The sequence below is a fragment of the Gobio gobio genome, assembly GCF_949357685.1.
Source record: "Gobio gobio genome assembly, chromosome: 19".
NCBI lineage: Eukaryota > Metazoa > Chordata > Actinopteri > Cypriniformes > Gobionidae > Gobio > Gobio gobio.
The window spans coordinates 12,584,807-12,601,884 of NC_137112.1; the positions used below are offsets into that span (position 1 = coordinate 12,584,807).

The 17,078-nt window shown below is 32.6% G+C and overlaps 1 protein-coding gene across 2 annotated transcripts; it reads left to right on the plus strand.

The window, feature by feature from the left end:
- The first annotated feature begins 211 nt into the window (after nt 1–211).
- On the plus strand, nt 212–12,423 carry LOC307143247 (zinc-alpha-2-glycoprotein-like). Of its 2 annotated transcripts, XM_079844624.1 has the most exons (11): nt 1,634–1,724; nt 2,577–3,119; nt 3,858–4,130; nt 4,276–4,563; nt 4,654–4,938; nt 5,081–5,206; nt 5,567–5,629; nt 6,875–6,928; nt 8,732–8,794; nt 10,003–10,056; nt 11,742–12,423. In XM_079844624.1, exons 2-11 carry the CDS (start codon nt 3,056–3,058, stop codon nt 11,792–11,794), a joined length of 1,323 nt encoding a protein of 440 aa, XP_079700750.1. In that variant the 5' UTR covers nt 1,634–1,724; nt 2,577–3,055; the 3' UTR covers nt 11,795–12,423. The 2 variants fall into 2 exon arrangements, with proteins under 2 accessions (XP_079700751.1, XP_079700750.1); XM_079844625.1 differs by lacking the exons at nt 1,634–1,724; nt 2,577–3,119 and adding an exon at nt 212–507.
- The last annotated feature ends 4,655 nt before the right edge of the window (nt 12,424–17,078 follow it).

Below are 17,078 nucleotides of genomic sequence, written 5' to 3' on the forward strand. Positions count from 1 at the left end.
AAAAGAGAATGCATTGCTGAAGAGCGCGTGTGAAGAACACGCTCGTTATAAGAGAAGGTGGAATTTAAGGTTGATCGGCTTGCCTGAAAAAGAGGATGAGAATGTTCGGGAGACGGTCATCGGGATTTTGACACGGATTATCCCGATATCGGATGAGAAACTACGTGACACCGTGGATACCGTGCACAGGCTGGGCAAGAGAGAGAGAGTGCCGCCACCTCAAACAACGTCTCCAGAGTTGTCATCATTCAGTTTGGAATGCGCACGGTGCGGGATGAAGTTCTGAGAAAATCCAAGGATGCTAGAGTCTGTAAAGATCTACACATCAGCTTCAAGGAAGACTTCTCTAAGGAGGACCGACTAGCCCGTGCTAAACTGTGGCCCGTGGTTCAAGAAGCCCGTCGGAGGGGGAAGCGGGCGTACCTGAAGGAAGGCTATGCGCTAATCGACAACAAGAGGGTGGACCCAGAATGACTTTTTTGTTTACATTAATGGCATTGTTGTAAGGTATGTTTTTACCTGTTATAAGGCCTGTACAATTTACCACGGCTTTTTTGTGGCTAGTAAGATTTCTCATTCCTGCGCTTACTCTTTGTTAATTTTCTATTGGTCTGTGCTTCTAGATTTTATTTTATTTTTTTTCGTAATGGTGTTTTACTGTCTCATAACGGTGTGGTGGAACGTTATAATTTAATCTGTACTCATAGAGAGTATCAAATAATTTGTAAAGCTATTCCTTTAGCCTTGATCCACCTAATACAGAATAACTTGACTTACTCTAATGTCACTCCTGTATTGCCGAATTTATTAATTGGTCGTTTTAAGTTACTTGATAAAACATTTAATAATAAGGTTGCTACAGATGCTTTTAAATCTAAATTGTTCCATGATTATAATAAAAACTGTGTGTCTGTAGACCTTTCTGAACTGTTGGGAAAGGCATTTTCTAAATATGTTAAATGGCCAATTCCTCCTAAGGTCAAAGAAACACATTTGAAAATTTGTCACAAAATTTATCCAGTTTCCAATTTTCTTCATAAGCGATTTAAATTTGACAAGGCGGGGTGTGCGTTTTGTGATTTTTCTGATGAATCTCTAGAACATTTATTCTTTACCTGTTCCATTTCAAGCCGGTTCTGGAGTGATGTCAGAGACTGGCTAACTTTGAAAATGTCAAACATTCCTGTATTCAGCATCTACCATATTTTGTTTTATGTTGATGGTTTAAATAATTCAACATCAGACATTGTGAATATTGTTTTCCTACTTGCTAAATACCATATTCATTGTTGTAAGTGGAGAAATACTCATCCATCCTTTGAACATTTTATGTGTGAATTCAAATTATTTTACTCCTCATTGGGGTTACTGAAAAACTGTCGTGCTCTGAAAGTATCATCGGACATGTCAAAGTTTCTTGTGATTTAAATGTATCTTTTATTTATTTTTAATTGAATTGCTTTATTTTATTTTTTATTATTATTATTATTTATCTTTCTTAAATTTTATTGCAGATCTCCTGACTATTATTGTATTTGAGTTTACATTTGGTACGGTTACCTCTACGAGCTCTTGTATTCTATGTTAAAGGTTCAATAAAAAAAAAAAAAAAAAAAAAAAAAAATTAACCAACGTGATTGAACGACAGATGTGGCGACAATGCGGTTTCGGGAAACAGTCGTGACTATAGCTGATTTCTTCAACTGTACTATGGTAGTTGAGCAGTGAGCAGAGGTGGACAAAGTACACAACTCCATTACTCGAGTAAAAGTAAAAGTACCACTTGTCAAATATTACTCTGTTACAAGTGAAAGTTGTTAAAAACTATTTTTACTTAAGTAAAAGTACAGAAGTACTTGCTTTTAAAAGTACTTAAGTATCAAAAGTAAATTTCCTTTTTTATGTCAATGCATTATTTCATTATTGTTGCATTGTTGTATAAATGCACGCTATTCCATCATGGGCCAACATGCTAGCATACGACCACCTTGAACTAATTTAAATACTTAAAAGTTACAAAGCTTTTTATAAAGCTGCTGTCACTTTAAGGCTGAATGCACAAATCCTACACACTGATACACATCTGATATTCCCCCAACTGTTTACGTTCACTTGAGACATAATCAACTTTGTTTACGTGAATACTTTCCAAAATGAAAATTGTGACATTTTGTGTGTATTGGTCTGTTTAAGTGCGAAAAAAACACAAAAGAAAGCTCTATTCAGTACTCGAATTCTGGCATCTCAGAGGCACAAAAAAACAGACTGAACTCTTTCATCATGCTTTTTCAGATTCATCCATATGTCTGCTTCTCTTTCTCCCAGATATTTACATTTTGCAAAAAAAAAAAATCATCCACTGACTTGCAAAGCTGCTACAGAAATGACTTTTGACTTCGAGGACCTTGATAGAAATGTAGTGGAGTAAAAAGTACGATATTTGTCTTTCAAATGTAGTGAAGTTAAAGTAAAAGTTTCCTTAAAAAATAATACTTCAGTAAAGTACAGATACTCAAAAAGTTTACTTAAGTACAGTACTCAAGTAAATGTACTTAGTTACTGTCCACCTCTGGCAGTGAGTAACGTCGTTGTTCGGGAAAATGCACCACAGTACGATTCGGCTGGAAACTTTGACATGGGACACCTCTAGTTAGCAACCTTTTTTAATATAATATATATATGTAGGCTAATATTTTGACAATACATTTTGTTAGTTTCATTTTCAAAATAAACAGTGTTGGACTGTAACGAAGTAGGCTACATACATTTTAAATTTAACAACCTTGAACATATTCAGAAGTAAAGTGCAACATACACAGTAGTGACTATATATTTAAGTAGGAAATCACAAGACGAGCAGAAACTCGTGACTACCTTCGCTCGTGGTTACTGGTGACGCTGCGAACTGTCTGTTTTAGTATTGGTTATTTAAAATCTCTGGAGTGTGTGGAAGGGGAGTTTGGACTTCGGAGTACCTGTTCGACTGGTATCAGTTAAGGAAAGCCGTCTGTTGAAGAAGACGTAGAAGGCACTGAAGCCTTAACAGGCTTGAAAAATGACACTTTTCTCCGTTCTGTGTTCGGCAGTTCTCCTCGGGGCTGTTGTACCTGCCTGGAGCGGTGAGTCTGCTGTTATTAACACAGAATAGCCTACTCTCGTTTATTTTATTTCTTAAAACTGAAAGCAAAACAAGCGTTGTCATCATTTAATGCAATGTCTCAACATGCGTAGGCTACTACTATATTATCATAATATACGTGTTTAATTAACTTTAATAAATGCCCAAGTTTTAGTAAGTCTGTTAGTTTTTAGTTCGCGTCGTTGTTCAAGGTGTGTCGGGAAAATGGCGCAGGTAAACAGGTAGACAGGTATCGAAATACTTTCAGTTCAGGAACCTGTCTAACTTCATTGAAGACAGAAAGAGAGTTAATTTACTTTGACAGATCTTATAGCCCTACTCTACTAAAATGGAAAAGATTAATTAAATGAAATGAAATAAATGAAAATGATTTTTTAACCTGCGACTTATCGTAATAAAAGCGAATTCGTTTTTTATTTTTATTTTATTTTATAGCCTAGTATAATGACATGTTGTTCTTGAAACAAAACGTTTTAATCTGCATCTAAAAGGGAAACAAATAAGATCTAACTGAAATAATGGACCATGGAGGATTAAAAACTTTCATGGCTGATTTTAGTTAAGTTATATCCCCTTATTCTGAGTAAATGTGTGTGTGTGTGTGTATATATATATATATATATATATATATATATATATATATATATATATATATATATATATATATATATATAATGTATATATGTATACGTATTTCATTTTTACATTCTCATTGCAGACAAACACTCCCTGTACTACATATACACAGCTTTGTCCAAACCTGTCGATCTGCCGGGCATCCATGAATTCACTGCTATGGGTCTGCTAGATGACAGACAGATTGACTATTATAATAGCAAGGACAAAAGAAAGATTCCCAAACAGCACTGGATGAAAGAGAAAATGCAGGAGGATTACTGGGAAAAAGGCACCCAGTCAAGAAAGAGCAAAGAACAGTGGTTTAATGTGAATGTCAACATTCTGATGAACCGTATGAGACAGAATGAATCAGGTGAAGAACAATGATACATTTTAAAATGCATATACATATAATTATATTATTCTATTGATATTTTCTTTTTTAATATAATTTTGTATCATCATCATCATCATCATCATCATCATCCATGAAACATTTAAATTTCTCTCTGTTTCAGATGTCCATGTTCTTCAGTGGAGACATGGGTGTGAAATCGAGAAACTGGGAAATGAATTGAAGTTTTCAAAAGGCATTGATGAGTACAGCTATGATGGTGAGAACTTCCTGTCTTTTGATGATAAGGAGTCTCAGTGGGTTGCCCCCGTTGATGCAGCTCTTCCAACCAAGAAGAAGTGGGATAATGTGCCCATCCTAAACCAGTACACCAAGGGCTACCTGGAGAAAGAGTGTGTGGACTGGCTCAACAAATTCAGAGAATATGGAGATGAGGAGCTGAAAAATGGCTGTGAGTAAATGTACAGCATGTGTATTTGTTGATTATCTGCCGCTGTCATATATATAGAACTCACTGATAAACTGATTCCTGTGTCCTCAGCTCCTCCAAATGTGCATGTGTTTGCAAAAAAGTGTACCAGTGACAAGACCAAGCTGAAACTCACCTGTCTGGCCACTGGCTTCTTCCCCAAAGATGTGAAAATTACCATAAGGAAATATCGCACATCCTTGCCTGAAGATGAGATTGAATCCTCAGGAATCAGACCAAACCATGATGGAACCTTCCAGCAAAGGAAGATTGTAAAGATCAAGGAGGATGAAAAAGCAGAATATGATTGTTTTGTGTCCCACAGTACACTCAAAGAACCTATTATCGTCAAATGGGGTAATTAAAGCAGTTACGCCTATAAACAGAAATAGCAATATTATATAAAAAGGGTTGAACTTGCAAACTTCCATTTCCCCCTTTATTTCAGTGTGTATTATCCTCACTTCATTTAAAATATTTATCTTTTGCATTTGTATAGATGGACTATGCCAGAACTGCACGCCACCGACAGTCTCGGCTATGATTGGAGCAGTGATTGGTGGTCTGCTTGTGCTGTTAGTTGTTGTTTTGGTGGTTGTCATCTTAAAGAAGAAAAATATTATTAGTGAGTAGTGATTGAGTAATTATGATACACACATTTTTATTGTCGGTTTCATTATTTAACCATTGTTTAATCATATGATGCCTTTAAGTTCCACGTAACAAACATAGCCAGGTGTGTGTGAATGTGAATGAATGATAACATTTTCAGATTTCATTTCACTATTGCTTTAACAAATAAATGTCCAAATAGAGATGTTTGAACAAATACTATTGGATGGATCTTGAAATAATTTTATAGTGGGTTACGTCATTTGCCTAAACATGCTTCTGTCCCAGTGTTTATTTTGTACCACTGTTTTAAAAAAATAGTATTACAGTGCAAAGATTATTCAGAAATGATTTTATCTGCCATGTCCTTTAGGTTTCAAAGGCAAAAAGGATGTCCAGAAACCAAAAAAAGATGAAGAGAATCAATGTCTGTCAGGTACCAGTTATCCCATTCTCAATATTTAATCAGTCTTGTGTATCAGGTGATGTTGTTAGATGAGACAATGGTGCCAATAGATCTCAAGAGTAAGGTAATCATTTAGCTAATTATTATGTTTTATAATATAATATATAATAAAGCATTTCTTTCATTAATTTAACTGTCATTTTGACTGATTATGATAATAATATCTGATTGTTTAAAACTGTATACCGTGATATTTCCTGAGACGGTCATCATGCCATAAAATCTCACACCGTTGCAACCGTAATTGTATGTACTTAAAACTCTTGTTCATTAAATGTCAGCAGTAAACATTGCTAAAAAAAAAATTCTTTTTTAAAAGTACATTTCACTATGCAGTTTAAAATCTCTGATGTGACTTGAATTGCTGCTTATTTTGAAAATCTTGGTTACATGTCTAGATGTGGGACACCTAGAGGCAACAACAGGAAGTGACAGAAGGCTTTTAACTGACTCTGGGGAATATGCCCCTTATTTTAATAATGCACTAAACTCAAAATGCATCACTAAATAAATGATTTGTCTTTCCAAAATCCAAAGAACTATTGTACAACAGAATGTACTTCTCAAAATAATAATAATACAATTTATTTAAACATTATTTAAGGAATATAATTTTTTGTCCATGTTTTAATTTAGTAAATCTCTGTACTTTGCCAAAAATAAAAGGATAAAAGTTACATTTTCATTTGATTACATGATATTACAAAATATAAAATATATTAGTTCAATTATTAGTTTTATGTATTCATTTGATTATCACCATTTTTGATAATATATTTGTATTAAATCATAAAAAGAAAAGAACATTTTTTGAATAAAATACATTTCATAGGAATCTATTATTGTTACTCTAATCCATAATCAATTATTAAATCAAGTGTTGTTAAACAAAATAAGTTTGTTATAATAAAGCATTTGTTCAATCAAAAACCTGTTTTCCTACATTTAACTATCATATATTAACTGATGATAATAATAACTCATTGTTTATTACTGTATACGTGAAACCTTGAAATTTCCTGGGACGGTGATCATATCGTGAAAATCTCATACCGTTCCAACCCTAATTGTATGTACTTACAACTTGTTCATTAAATGTCAGCAGTAAATATTGCTAAAAATACATAGAATCAAAGTACATTTCACTGTGCAGTTTAAAATCTCTGATGTGACTTGTATTGCTGCTTAACTTGAATATCTCTGTTACATGTGTAGGTAAGGGACAAGATGAGGCAACTGGAAGTGAGGAAAGCCTTTCAAGTGACTCTGGTGAATATGCCCCTTATTTAAATATATGTCATGGTTTTTTAATAATGCACTAAACTCAAAATGCATCACTCAATTAATAATTTGTCTTCCTGAAATCCTAACATCTTATCACATACACACTTCCTGAATCTCATCACATACATACAAGATGTGCAACGCTTCATGAGCTCTATATGCATACTTTTCAATGATGCCACTAGATCTCAAGAGGACGGAAATAATTAAGCTAATTATTAAGTTTTAAATATTTCGTTTAGCAGGTTGATGTCAATTGTATGAAGGGTTGTAAAGGTACACTACCGGTCAAAAGTTTTTAGAAGAAGTATTTTATGCTCACCAGGGCTGCATTTATTTTATTAAAAATACAAAAACAAAAAACAAAAAAAATAATATTGTGAAATGCCAATTTTTTATTTTAATATATTTTAAAATGTATTTATTTCTGTGATGCAAAACTTAATTTTCAGCATCGCTATGCCAGTCTTCAGTGTCACATGATCTGAAATTATTTATCTGAAATAGAAAGCTTTTGCAACATTGTACTATATACCGTTCAGAAGTTTTGGGTCAGTACAAATTTAATTTAATTTGTTTTGTTTTAGGGAAAGAACTTAAAGAAATTAATATATTTATTCAGCAAGGATGCAATAAATGTATCAAAAGTGACAGTAAAGACATTTATAAGGTTACAACAGATTCTAGTTCAAATAAATATTGTTCTTTTGAACTTTCTATTCATCAAAGAATCAGGAAAAAATGTTTTATGCAACTGTCTTCAACATTGATAATAATCATACATGTTTCTTGAGCACCAAATCATCATATTAGAATGATTTCTGAAGGATCATGTGACACTGAAAACTGGAGTAGTGATGCTGAAAATGCAGCTTTGCATCACAGAAATAAATTACATTTTAAAATATTCAAATAGAAAATAGTTATTTTACATTTGAATAATATTTCACAATATAATTTTTTGGGGGTATTTTAATCAAATAAATACAGCCTTGATGAGCATAAGAGACTTCTTCTAAAAACATTAATATTCTTTTGAACGGCAGTGCATACCGGTATGATAATTATATCATGCACATTTGATTATCGGTATTAAAAAAAAATCAGCAAATACTGAACCGTACCAAAACCGTGATACAAACCGAACCGTGAGCAATCTTTACCGTTACACCCCTAGTGTAACGTATGCGAGGGGGTGCCACAAAATGGAGCACATTTTCAAAGGGTGCCATGACTGAAAAAAGGTAGGGAAACACTGGCTTAGGCTACTATCGAAGAAGAAAACAGTTGCAGCGGCAGGCGGGAGGAAGAGGGAAAAAGTAGCGGGAAGTGAACTTCAAGGAGAGTAGAGTAGATGAGTGTGATGTGCGATGATGGATCAGGACGCTGACGGCCAAAATCTAAATATATTGTGTAGTTATAAACTCTTTAGACTGTTAATGATTAGTGTTTCTTTTTTTTTTAGTTTGTGGGTAAGAATCGTGTAAAAAAAAATCCCTTATTTTGTGGATGGATTCTGGGAAATCTCCATTATTTTCAATGTTCAATGTTGACAGCTATGACATCATTTTCAGATTTCATTTCACTATTGCTTTAACAAATAAATGTCCAAATAGAGATGTTTGAACAAATACTATTGGATGGATCTTGAAATAATTTTATAGTGGGTTACGTCATTTGCCTTAACATGCTTCTGTCCCAGTGTTTATTTTGTACCACTGTTTTAAAAAAAATAGTATTACAGTGCAAAGATTATTCAGAAATGATTTTATCTGCCATGTCCTTTAGGTTTCAATGGCAAAAAGGATGTCCAGGAACAAAAAGAAGATGAAAAGAAAAAATTTCTGTCAGGTACCAGCTATCCCATTCTCAATATTTAATCAGTCTTGTGTATCAGGTGATGTTGTTAGATGAGACAATGGTGCCAATAGATCTCAAGAGTAAGGTAATCATTTAGCTTATTATGTTTTATAATATAATATATAATAAAGCATTTCTTTCATTAATTTAACTGTCATTTTTACTGATTATGATAATAATATCTGATTGTTTAAAACTGTATACCGTGATATTTCCTGGGACGGTCATCATGCCATAAAATCTCACACCGTTGCAACCGTAATTGTATGTACTTAAAACTCTTGTTCATTAAATGTCAGCAGTAAACATTGCCAAAAATTATTTTTTTTTTTTTTAAAGTACATTTCACTATGCAGTTTAAAATCTCTGATGTGACTTTATTTTGAAAATCTTGGTTACATGTCTAGATGTGGGACACCTAGAGGCAACAACAGGAAGTGACAGAAGGCTTTTAACTGACTGACTTAAATGCACTAAACTCAAAATGCATCTCTAAATAAATTATTTGTCTTTCCAAAATCCAAAGAACTATTGTACAACAGAATGTACTTCTCAAAATAATAATAATACAATTTATTTAAACATTATTTAAGGAATATAATTTTTTGTCCATGTTTTAATTTAGTAAATCTCTGTACTTTGCCAAAAATAAAAGGATAAAAGTTGTTACATTTTCATTTGATTACATGATATTACAAAATATGAGTTCAATTATTAGTTTTATGTATTCATTTGATTATCACCATTTTTGATAATATATTTGTATTAAATCATAAAAAGAAATGCACATTTTCTGAATAAAATACATTTCATAGGACTCTATTATTGTTAATCTAATCCATAATCAATTATTAAATCAAGTATTGTTAAACAAAACAAGTTTGTTATAATAAAGCATTTGTTCAATCAAAAACCTGTTTTCCTACATTTAACTATCATATATTAACTGATGATAATAATAACTCATTGTTTATTACTGTATACCGTGAAACCTTGAAATTTCCTGGGACGGTGATCATATCGTGAAAATCTCATACCGTTCCAACCCTTATTGTATGTACTTACAACTTGTTCATTAAATGTCAGCAGTAAATATTGCTAAAAATACATAGAATCAAAGTACATTTCACTGTGCAGTTTAAAATCTCTGATGTGACTTGTATTGCTGCTTAACTTGAATATCTCTGTTACATGTGTAGGTAAGGGACAAGATGAGGCAACTGGAAGTGAGGAAAGCCTTTCAAGTGACTCTGGTGAATATGCCCCTTATTTAAATATATGTCATGGTTTTTTAATAATGCACTAAACTCAAAATGCATCACTCAATTAATAATTTGTCTTCCTGAAATCCAAACATCTTATCACATACACACTTCCTGAATCTCATCACATACATACAAGATGTGCAACGCTTCATGAGCTCTATATGTATGTTTTTTCAATTATGCCACTAGATCTCAAGAGGAAGAAAATCATTTAGCTAATTATTAAGTTTTAGATATTTCATTTAGCAGCTCACCAGGGCGCCATTTATTTTATTAAAAATATTTGTATATATATATATATATATATATATATATATATATATATATATATATATATATATATATATGTATGTATGTATGTATGTATGTATGTATGTATGTATGTATGTATGTATGTATGTATGTATGTATGTATGTATGTATGTATGTATGTATGTATGTATGTATGTATGTATGTATGTATGTATGTATGTATGTATGTATGTATGTATGTATGTATGTATGTATGTATGTATGTATGTATGTATGTATGTATGTATGTATGTATGTATGTGTATATATATATATATATATATATATATTATTAAAATGTAAAATGGCAATTTTCTATTATAATATATTTTAAAATTGTATTTATTTCTGTGATGCATAGCTGAATTTTCAGCATCATTACTCCAGTCTTCAGTGTCACATGATCCTTCAAAATCATTCTAATATGATGATTTGCTGCTCAAGAAACATTAATGATTATTATAAATGTTGAAAGCGGTTGTGTCATTTTTTTTAGGATTCTTTGATGCATAGAAAGTTCAAAAGAACAGTATTTATCTGAAATAGAAAGCTTTTGCAACATTGTACTATACCGTTCAGAAGTTTTGGGTCAGTAAAAATTGTTTTATTTTATTTTATTTTTTGTTTTGTTTTAGGGAAAGAACTTAAAGAAATTAGAAATTTAGAATTTAGAAATTTTGAACTTTCTATTCATCAAAGAATCATGAAAAAAAGTTTTACACAACTGTCTTCAAAATTTATAATAATCATAAATGTTTCTTGAGTAGCAAATCATCATATTAGAAGGATTTCTGAAGGATCATGTGACACTGAAGACTGGAGTAGTGATGTTGAAGATTCAGCTTTGCATCACAGCATTAAATTACATTTTTAAATATATTTATGCATTTGGCAGACGCTTTTATCCAAAGTGACTTACAGTGCACTTATTCAAATAGAAAACAGTTTGAATAATATCTCACAATACAATTTTTTTTGTATTTTTAATAAAATAAATACAGCTTTGGTGAGCATAAGAGACTTCTTCTAAAAACATTAATAATATTTATTTTGAACGGCAGTGTATACCTGCACGATTATTATATCATGCACATTTGCTTATCAGTATTCACCAAACTCAAAATTCATCACTTAAAAAATTAATAATTTGTCTTCCTGAAATCCAAACATCTTATCACATACACACTTCCTGAATCTCATCACATACAAGAAGTGAAAAGCTTCATGAGCTTTTTATGCATGCTTTTCACTGTTTCTCATACTGATTTTCCTCCTTCTGCTTTTTTTTTTTTTGGTGGCCAAAATTTTGGTGCATCCCTATTTAATGTGATTTCATGCATTGCACTGGAGAAACATGTTGACATTTCACTGTTCCTCAACAGGAAAAGGGAGTGATGATGGCAATCCTTGTCCAAGCATCATGGAAAAATTGTGATGGCAGATCCATGGTATTTGTCATTGTCAACATAGACAGTTCTACAAGCATTTTTTTTTATCTTTACCATTTTTGATCTTTTTAATACCAATGTAAATAATCCTGAGCATACCTGAGAAATAAATCCCAATAATCATCCTGAATGCCAATACAAATTATATGTATTCTTTTAAACTCTTGAATGTCTTGTGAAATATTGCATTATATAATTATGTTGAATACAATCATTTTTAATGATATTAAGTTGATTGCACAGTATATGGCTGTTGTTTATGTGGCATCCCTTTATTCTTATATTTTTAGACTATAATATTAACATGGTTTTAGTTATAGCACTTTTACCTTTTATTAGACAAAAAAATATGATTTTACAGTTTAGAGTTTGTACTGTCAGAATGGACTGTCTATAATCTGCTGTCTACTGTTTAATTTAGGGTTTCATGGGAAAAAGGGTACAGCCACTCTTGTAGGCTACGTGGTTTTGTTTCTGATGTTTTAATATGCTAATATAAACTTGTAATAAAAGGGGTTTGGTCTTATTTACTTTAAAAACTGAGCAATCTAATGAATACTCATTTTGCTTTATGTAAACATTTTCATAACAGCCAATAAAACTACTAGGAACTATATTAAGAATTGTGAATATCAATGACTTATTCACTGAACACTGAAGTGTCTTTAACCATATTGTCGTTTTTAAAAGTAGCTAATTAACCACTCTAGGTTAAGAGTACCTAAAACTTCCCTAACACTGTTGATTTTCTAACATATAGATGTATAACATGCTTTTATGTAGGCCGGACCATGAGACGTCTTAAAGATAGAGTATCAGAGCACAAAAATGCTATCAAAAAAGCCAATTTGGATTATCCTATGGCAAAACACTTCCAAAATGCACATTACAGCCTGGGGCGTCGGACTGGGGGGGTTAAGGGAACCGAGTACCCAGGACCCAGGGGGGTCAGTTATATAAGTCAGATCTCTTGACCTCTATGATGGCATCAGCATTATTATTTAGATTTATTTCGATGTTTAGTTGAAAAATGTAAACTAAATTAACCATTTAAACTAAATTACTGATAAGGATTAGGTTTTCAGTGGGCTTAGTGCTGCTCCTGAAAAAAGACACCACTCTCCTGGCTCTTACGGATGTTTGCAAACACCTCATGTTCTTCAATTGACCTCTTAACAATGAGATTGATGGTATGCACATCGGCAAGAGAGATGCCGTAGTCCCAGCTTCTGAATTCCTGATACCATGTTGGCCGCATTGTCTGTCACCATGGCAGCAACTGAACCTGTGAGCTCCCAGTCAGATATCAGATCTGACAAAGCCTCTTTGATGTTGTCAGCTGTATGTGCTTTTGGGAACTTTGATACTCCCAGCATCACTGAGCCAAGTTCTGTGTTGCTGTCAGTGTAGTGGCATGTGACCCCCAGATAGGACTCCATGGTGAGGGAGGTCCACATATCAGCTGTAAGGCAGACAGATGGGATGTTCTGCAGATGTTCCCTTCTCCTCTTTGTATTTCTCTCTGACCATCATCTTAACAGTTTTACAGCTTGGCAGAACATAGGTGGGGTCCAACTTCTTTACAAATGATCTAAATCCCCAGAGCTGCCAACTTTTCGAAAAATCTTGGAGTGAGATTTGGTGGGGCCAACCAAAATTTTGTCGCCGTACAAAGCTATTTTTTTTTCAGGGTTATTGGGACATTTTTCCCCAGTCATTTCAATGGCAAAGTTTTTCTATTTGGAAAAAATAAATCTGTACTTATTTTAATAATTTTATTTCACATCCTGCATTAGAATACTTGATTACCCCATAATGGTCACTTTCATAAAAATATATTTACTTGTGGGTTTAAAATTCCACATATGGCACATTTACTGTCCAACAACAAATATTTTAGAAACGTGTATATTTTAGTCAGAATTATTGAGCTATTTGCAGGTGGCGGCGCTCGATCACGGAATCTTGAATTTTAGCGGAGATTCACTTGCAGAAGCTCGTCCTCTCCAGACAGCAAAATTGACATATTTGCACGACTTTCTAACATTTACATGTTTATGCACTGAGGAAAGCACCACATCTCACCACAAACACCGCAAGTAGGCTATTTAAAGATATCTGTCAGCCTATCTCTCTCAGAGCATCTGAAAGGGCAAGCTGCTTTAAACTATAGGCCTACATGTGAAATATCTTACCAGTTATTTTGAAGCCCTCAATATAAAACCTGTGTCATGTTTAGGACAAATTGTAACATTTCAAGCTTTCTATAGGCCTACTTCTCATGTCTGTGAGGCAAGTAGGCTGCTGAGTTTGGGTTTATTTGAGACGCGCTCCAGTTCATCTGCAAAGTGAACACTGATTAAAATTAAGATAGGCTACAATTTATACAAAACGAAATTAACTTTAAATAAATTAAAAATAATTTCTGACCCTATGTCTTTGACTTTGTCTATGCACTTTTCATAATAGCCTAGATGAAATTTAAAATAGCACTGGCTAATAAAACATTTAAAAAAAAATAGCTACATTTAATAGCTGGGTCATTCCACGAAATCGGTGCCTTTTCAACTTAGAAAAATTAAAATATAAAATAAGTTTAATCTATGTTTTAAAAATATCCATGAAATGAAGACAGCTTAAAATGACAATTCTATTGTGCCATCTCAGGCTCCAAAATTTTTTATTTTATGACTATTTATCTACCTCATGTTTTGATATTTTTGTCATCCCTGTTACAGACACAAGCGTTAATATATACAATAGTTTTAATTAGAAATATGTTATAGTTTTAACGTATTTGAGCAGTATTTTAGTCCCTCTTTTCAGTTGGATTGTTTCAAATTTTGGATAATTTTTTTCAATCTTATATTTGTCATTCAGATGACCAAGAATTTACTAATTTTAGAGGATGATCACATGCCAATTAAGAAAAATGTATATTTTTACAAGAGAGATATTAAAAGAAGGACTTTGTTCAAAATACTATGTTGATAGGTTTACAATGGAAAAACTGGGAAGGCCATTTCAAATATAAGTTTAATATTTTTTATAAAATTAATGACGGTAACAGGATTGACATCATGGTAACAGGACTGACCAGAGTAACAGGGATGACAGGACACACATTCTTCAGCATACACTGCACAAATTTGTTTACATAATATTGTAAACTTTTTAAATTGCATTATATTTTTTGCACTTACTTGGCATAGTTGTATTAGTGAAGCACATTACATTTCAAAGATATCTAAAATGTTGACTACCATTGACTACCATAGTAGGAAAAAAATGGAGGGCGAGATCTGCTTGGTTACAAACATTCTTCCAATATCATTTGTTTTTCTGCTGCACTTACTACATCTGGCATACTACTATCATCTGAAAAAGTGCATTAAAGTGCAAATATAAAATAAAATTTAAATCATCACACAAATGTTAAAACTATTTAAACAGTTAACACTTTAATTACCAATAATACTAATACCAACAATTCTAACTAAAAACTGATAACTGATCCTCATATACCACCCACTCTGAATAATATAGGCATTAGCTCAATAATACACGCAGGATGACATTTAAAAATGTTTGCATTTTACACAGATAAACTTTAAAAACAGTGTGGCTTAGGTGACACATGTCATGTCATCCCTGTTACCCACATGTCAAAACCTGTTACTAGAAAAGTAACAGGGCTGACGGTAACAGGTTTGACAAATTCAAGCTAATTTGCTAACTGCTAGCTAACAGTCAATACCACAAAAGCACATGGTGTAAACTTTGAAGCGATATTACTTGTAGATATTGATTTCATTATGTTAAATAAATAATAATTGTAATTTATACTTTAAAAATGGGAACAGTTTTGACATTGCATGATGTCCCCACCTCAGTCAACCCTCATAAATCATCAAAAATAGAACATTATAAAAGAGAGAGAGAAAATTACTTGTGTTTTAACTGTTGGAATAATGATGAGAGATGATGTAATTTTCTGGAAGTGATGTCACTGGATTGTACAATTATTTTAAAGGGGTTTTTGGTGAGGGTAACAGGAATGACATGGAATCAAGGGACAACGATAAAATGATTTATATGTAAAAAAAAAAATAAAAAATAAAAAATAAGTATACTTATGCCCAAACACTGCTTAACAATGAGAATATACTTATAGCTATATGCAAATGTGATTTTAGAATAATTTTGCCTTCAGTTTGCAAATTAAAAGTCCTGCTGAAAAAGAACAATCATATCGAGGGACATGGCAAAAACCTTACCCTTATCATCTTAGAAGCAATTTTAATTACTTAAAATAATATTTAATTGACTTTAATTTAATGTAATATTGAGGAAACAATACATAGTATTATTATGTTTTTAAATCACAAATTTATGTGTTGTTATAATAATTCTATGTCTGATTATTTCTTAGGGACACAAAAGGCATCGATTTCGTGGAATGACCCACCTACAACAAATACAGGCAAATTTCATGTCAGAACTGGATTTGAGCGAACGTTGTTTTACTGGTGAGCACGCAGTTCATGAGTGGAGCATTCACTCTAAAAAGAGATGTGTTAAAAAAACAACACACTGAGTGTGTTGATGGTATTTTGACACATGTTGTGTAGATATAACACAAAATGTGTGTTATATGTTACTCTGGATGAACAGCAGTGGGTGTTTTGGCAGCCAATCACATCATGCCTTTTTTTCAATGTCTTTTTCAAATGTTTTCCCCGCTTTTCACTTGTTATCACTGACCGGACTGACTTTATTTCTGTCAGACAGAAGCTCTTACTGAGATTAACAGGATTTGGTGTTGATGATTCAGTGACTGTTTCATCTGAAGTCACCAGAATCGTGATTAGTGGCTCCTTTATTTGAGCTCTTGACCCTTGACTCTGTCACTTCAGGTTTTCTCTGTTTGTTGTGACTTTGTGTTTATTTTGCACATTTGAAGCAGCAGAAATAACCAAGAGAAAACTATGATCAGATGATAATGTTATCATCGCATACATTTGCTGATCTAAGTAAGTGTTTGATATCTGAAACTTTATTGTAAAAAGTAATTTGCACTGTTAATAATTATTTATTATAATATTATTGTCATTATCTGCACTCATTATCTGTGATAAAGAAACAACACAGGTTTTGTGTTAAATTTTACGCAACATGTGTTGTCCCTGAGCACACACACTACATGTGTTAAAATCTATACAACATGTGTTGTCCCTGAGCACACACACTACATGTGTTAAAATCTACACA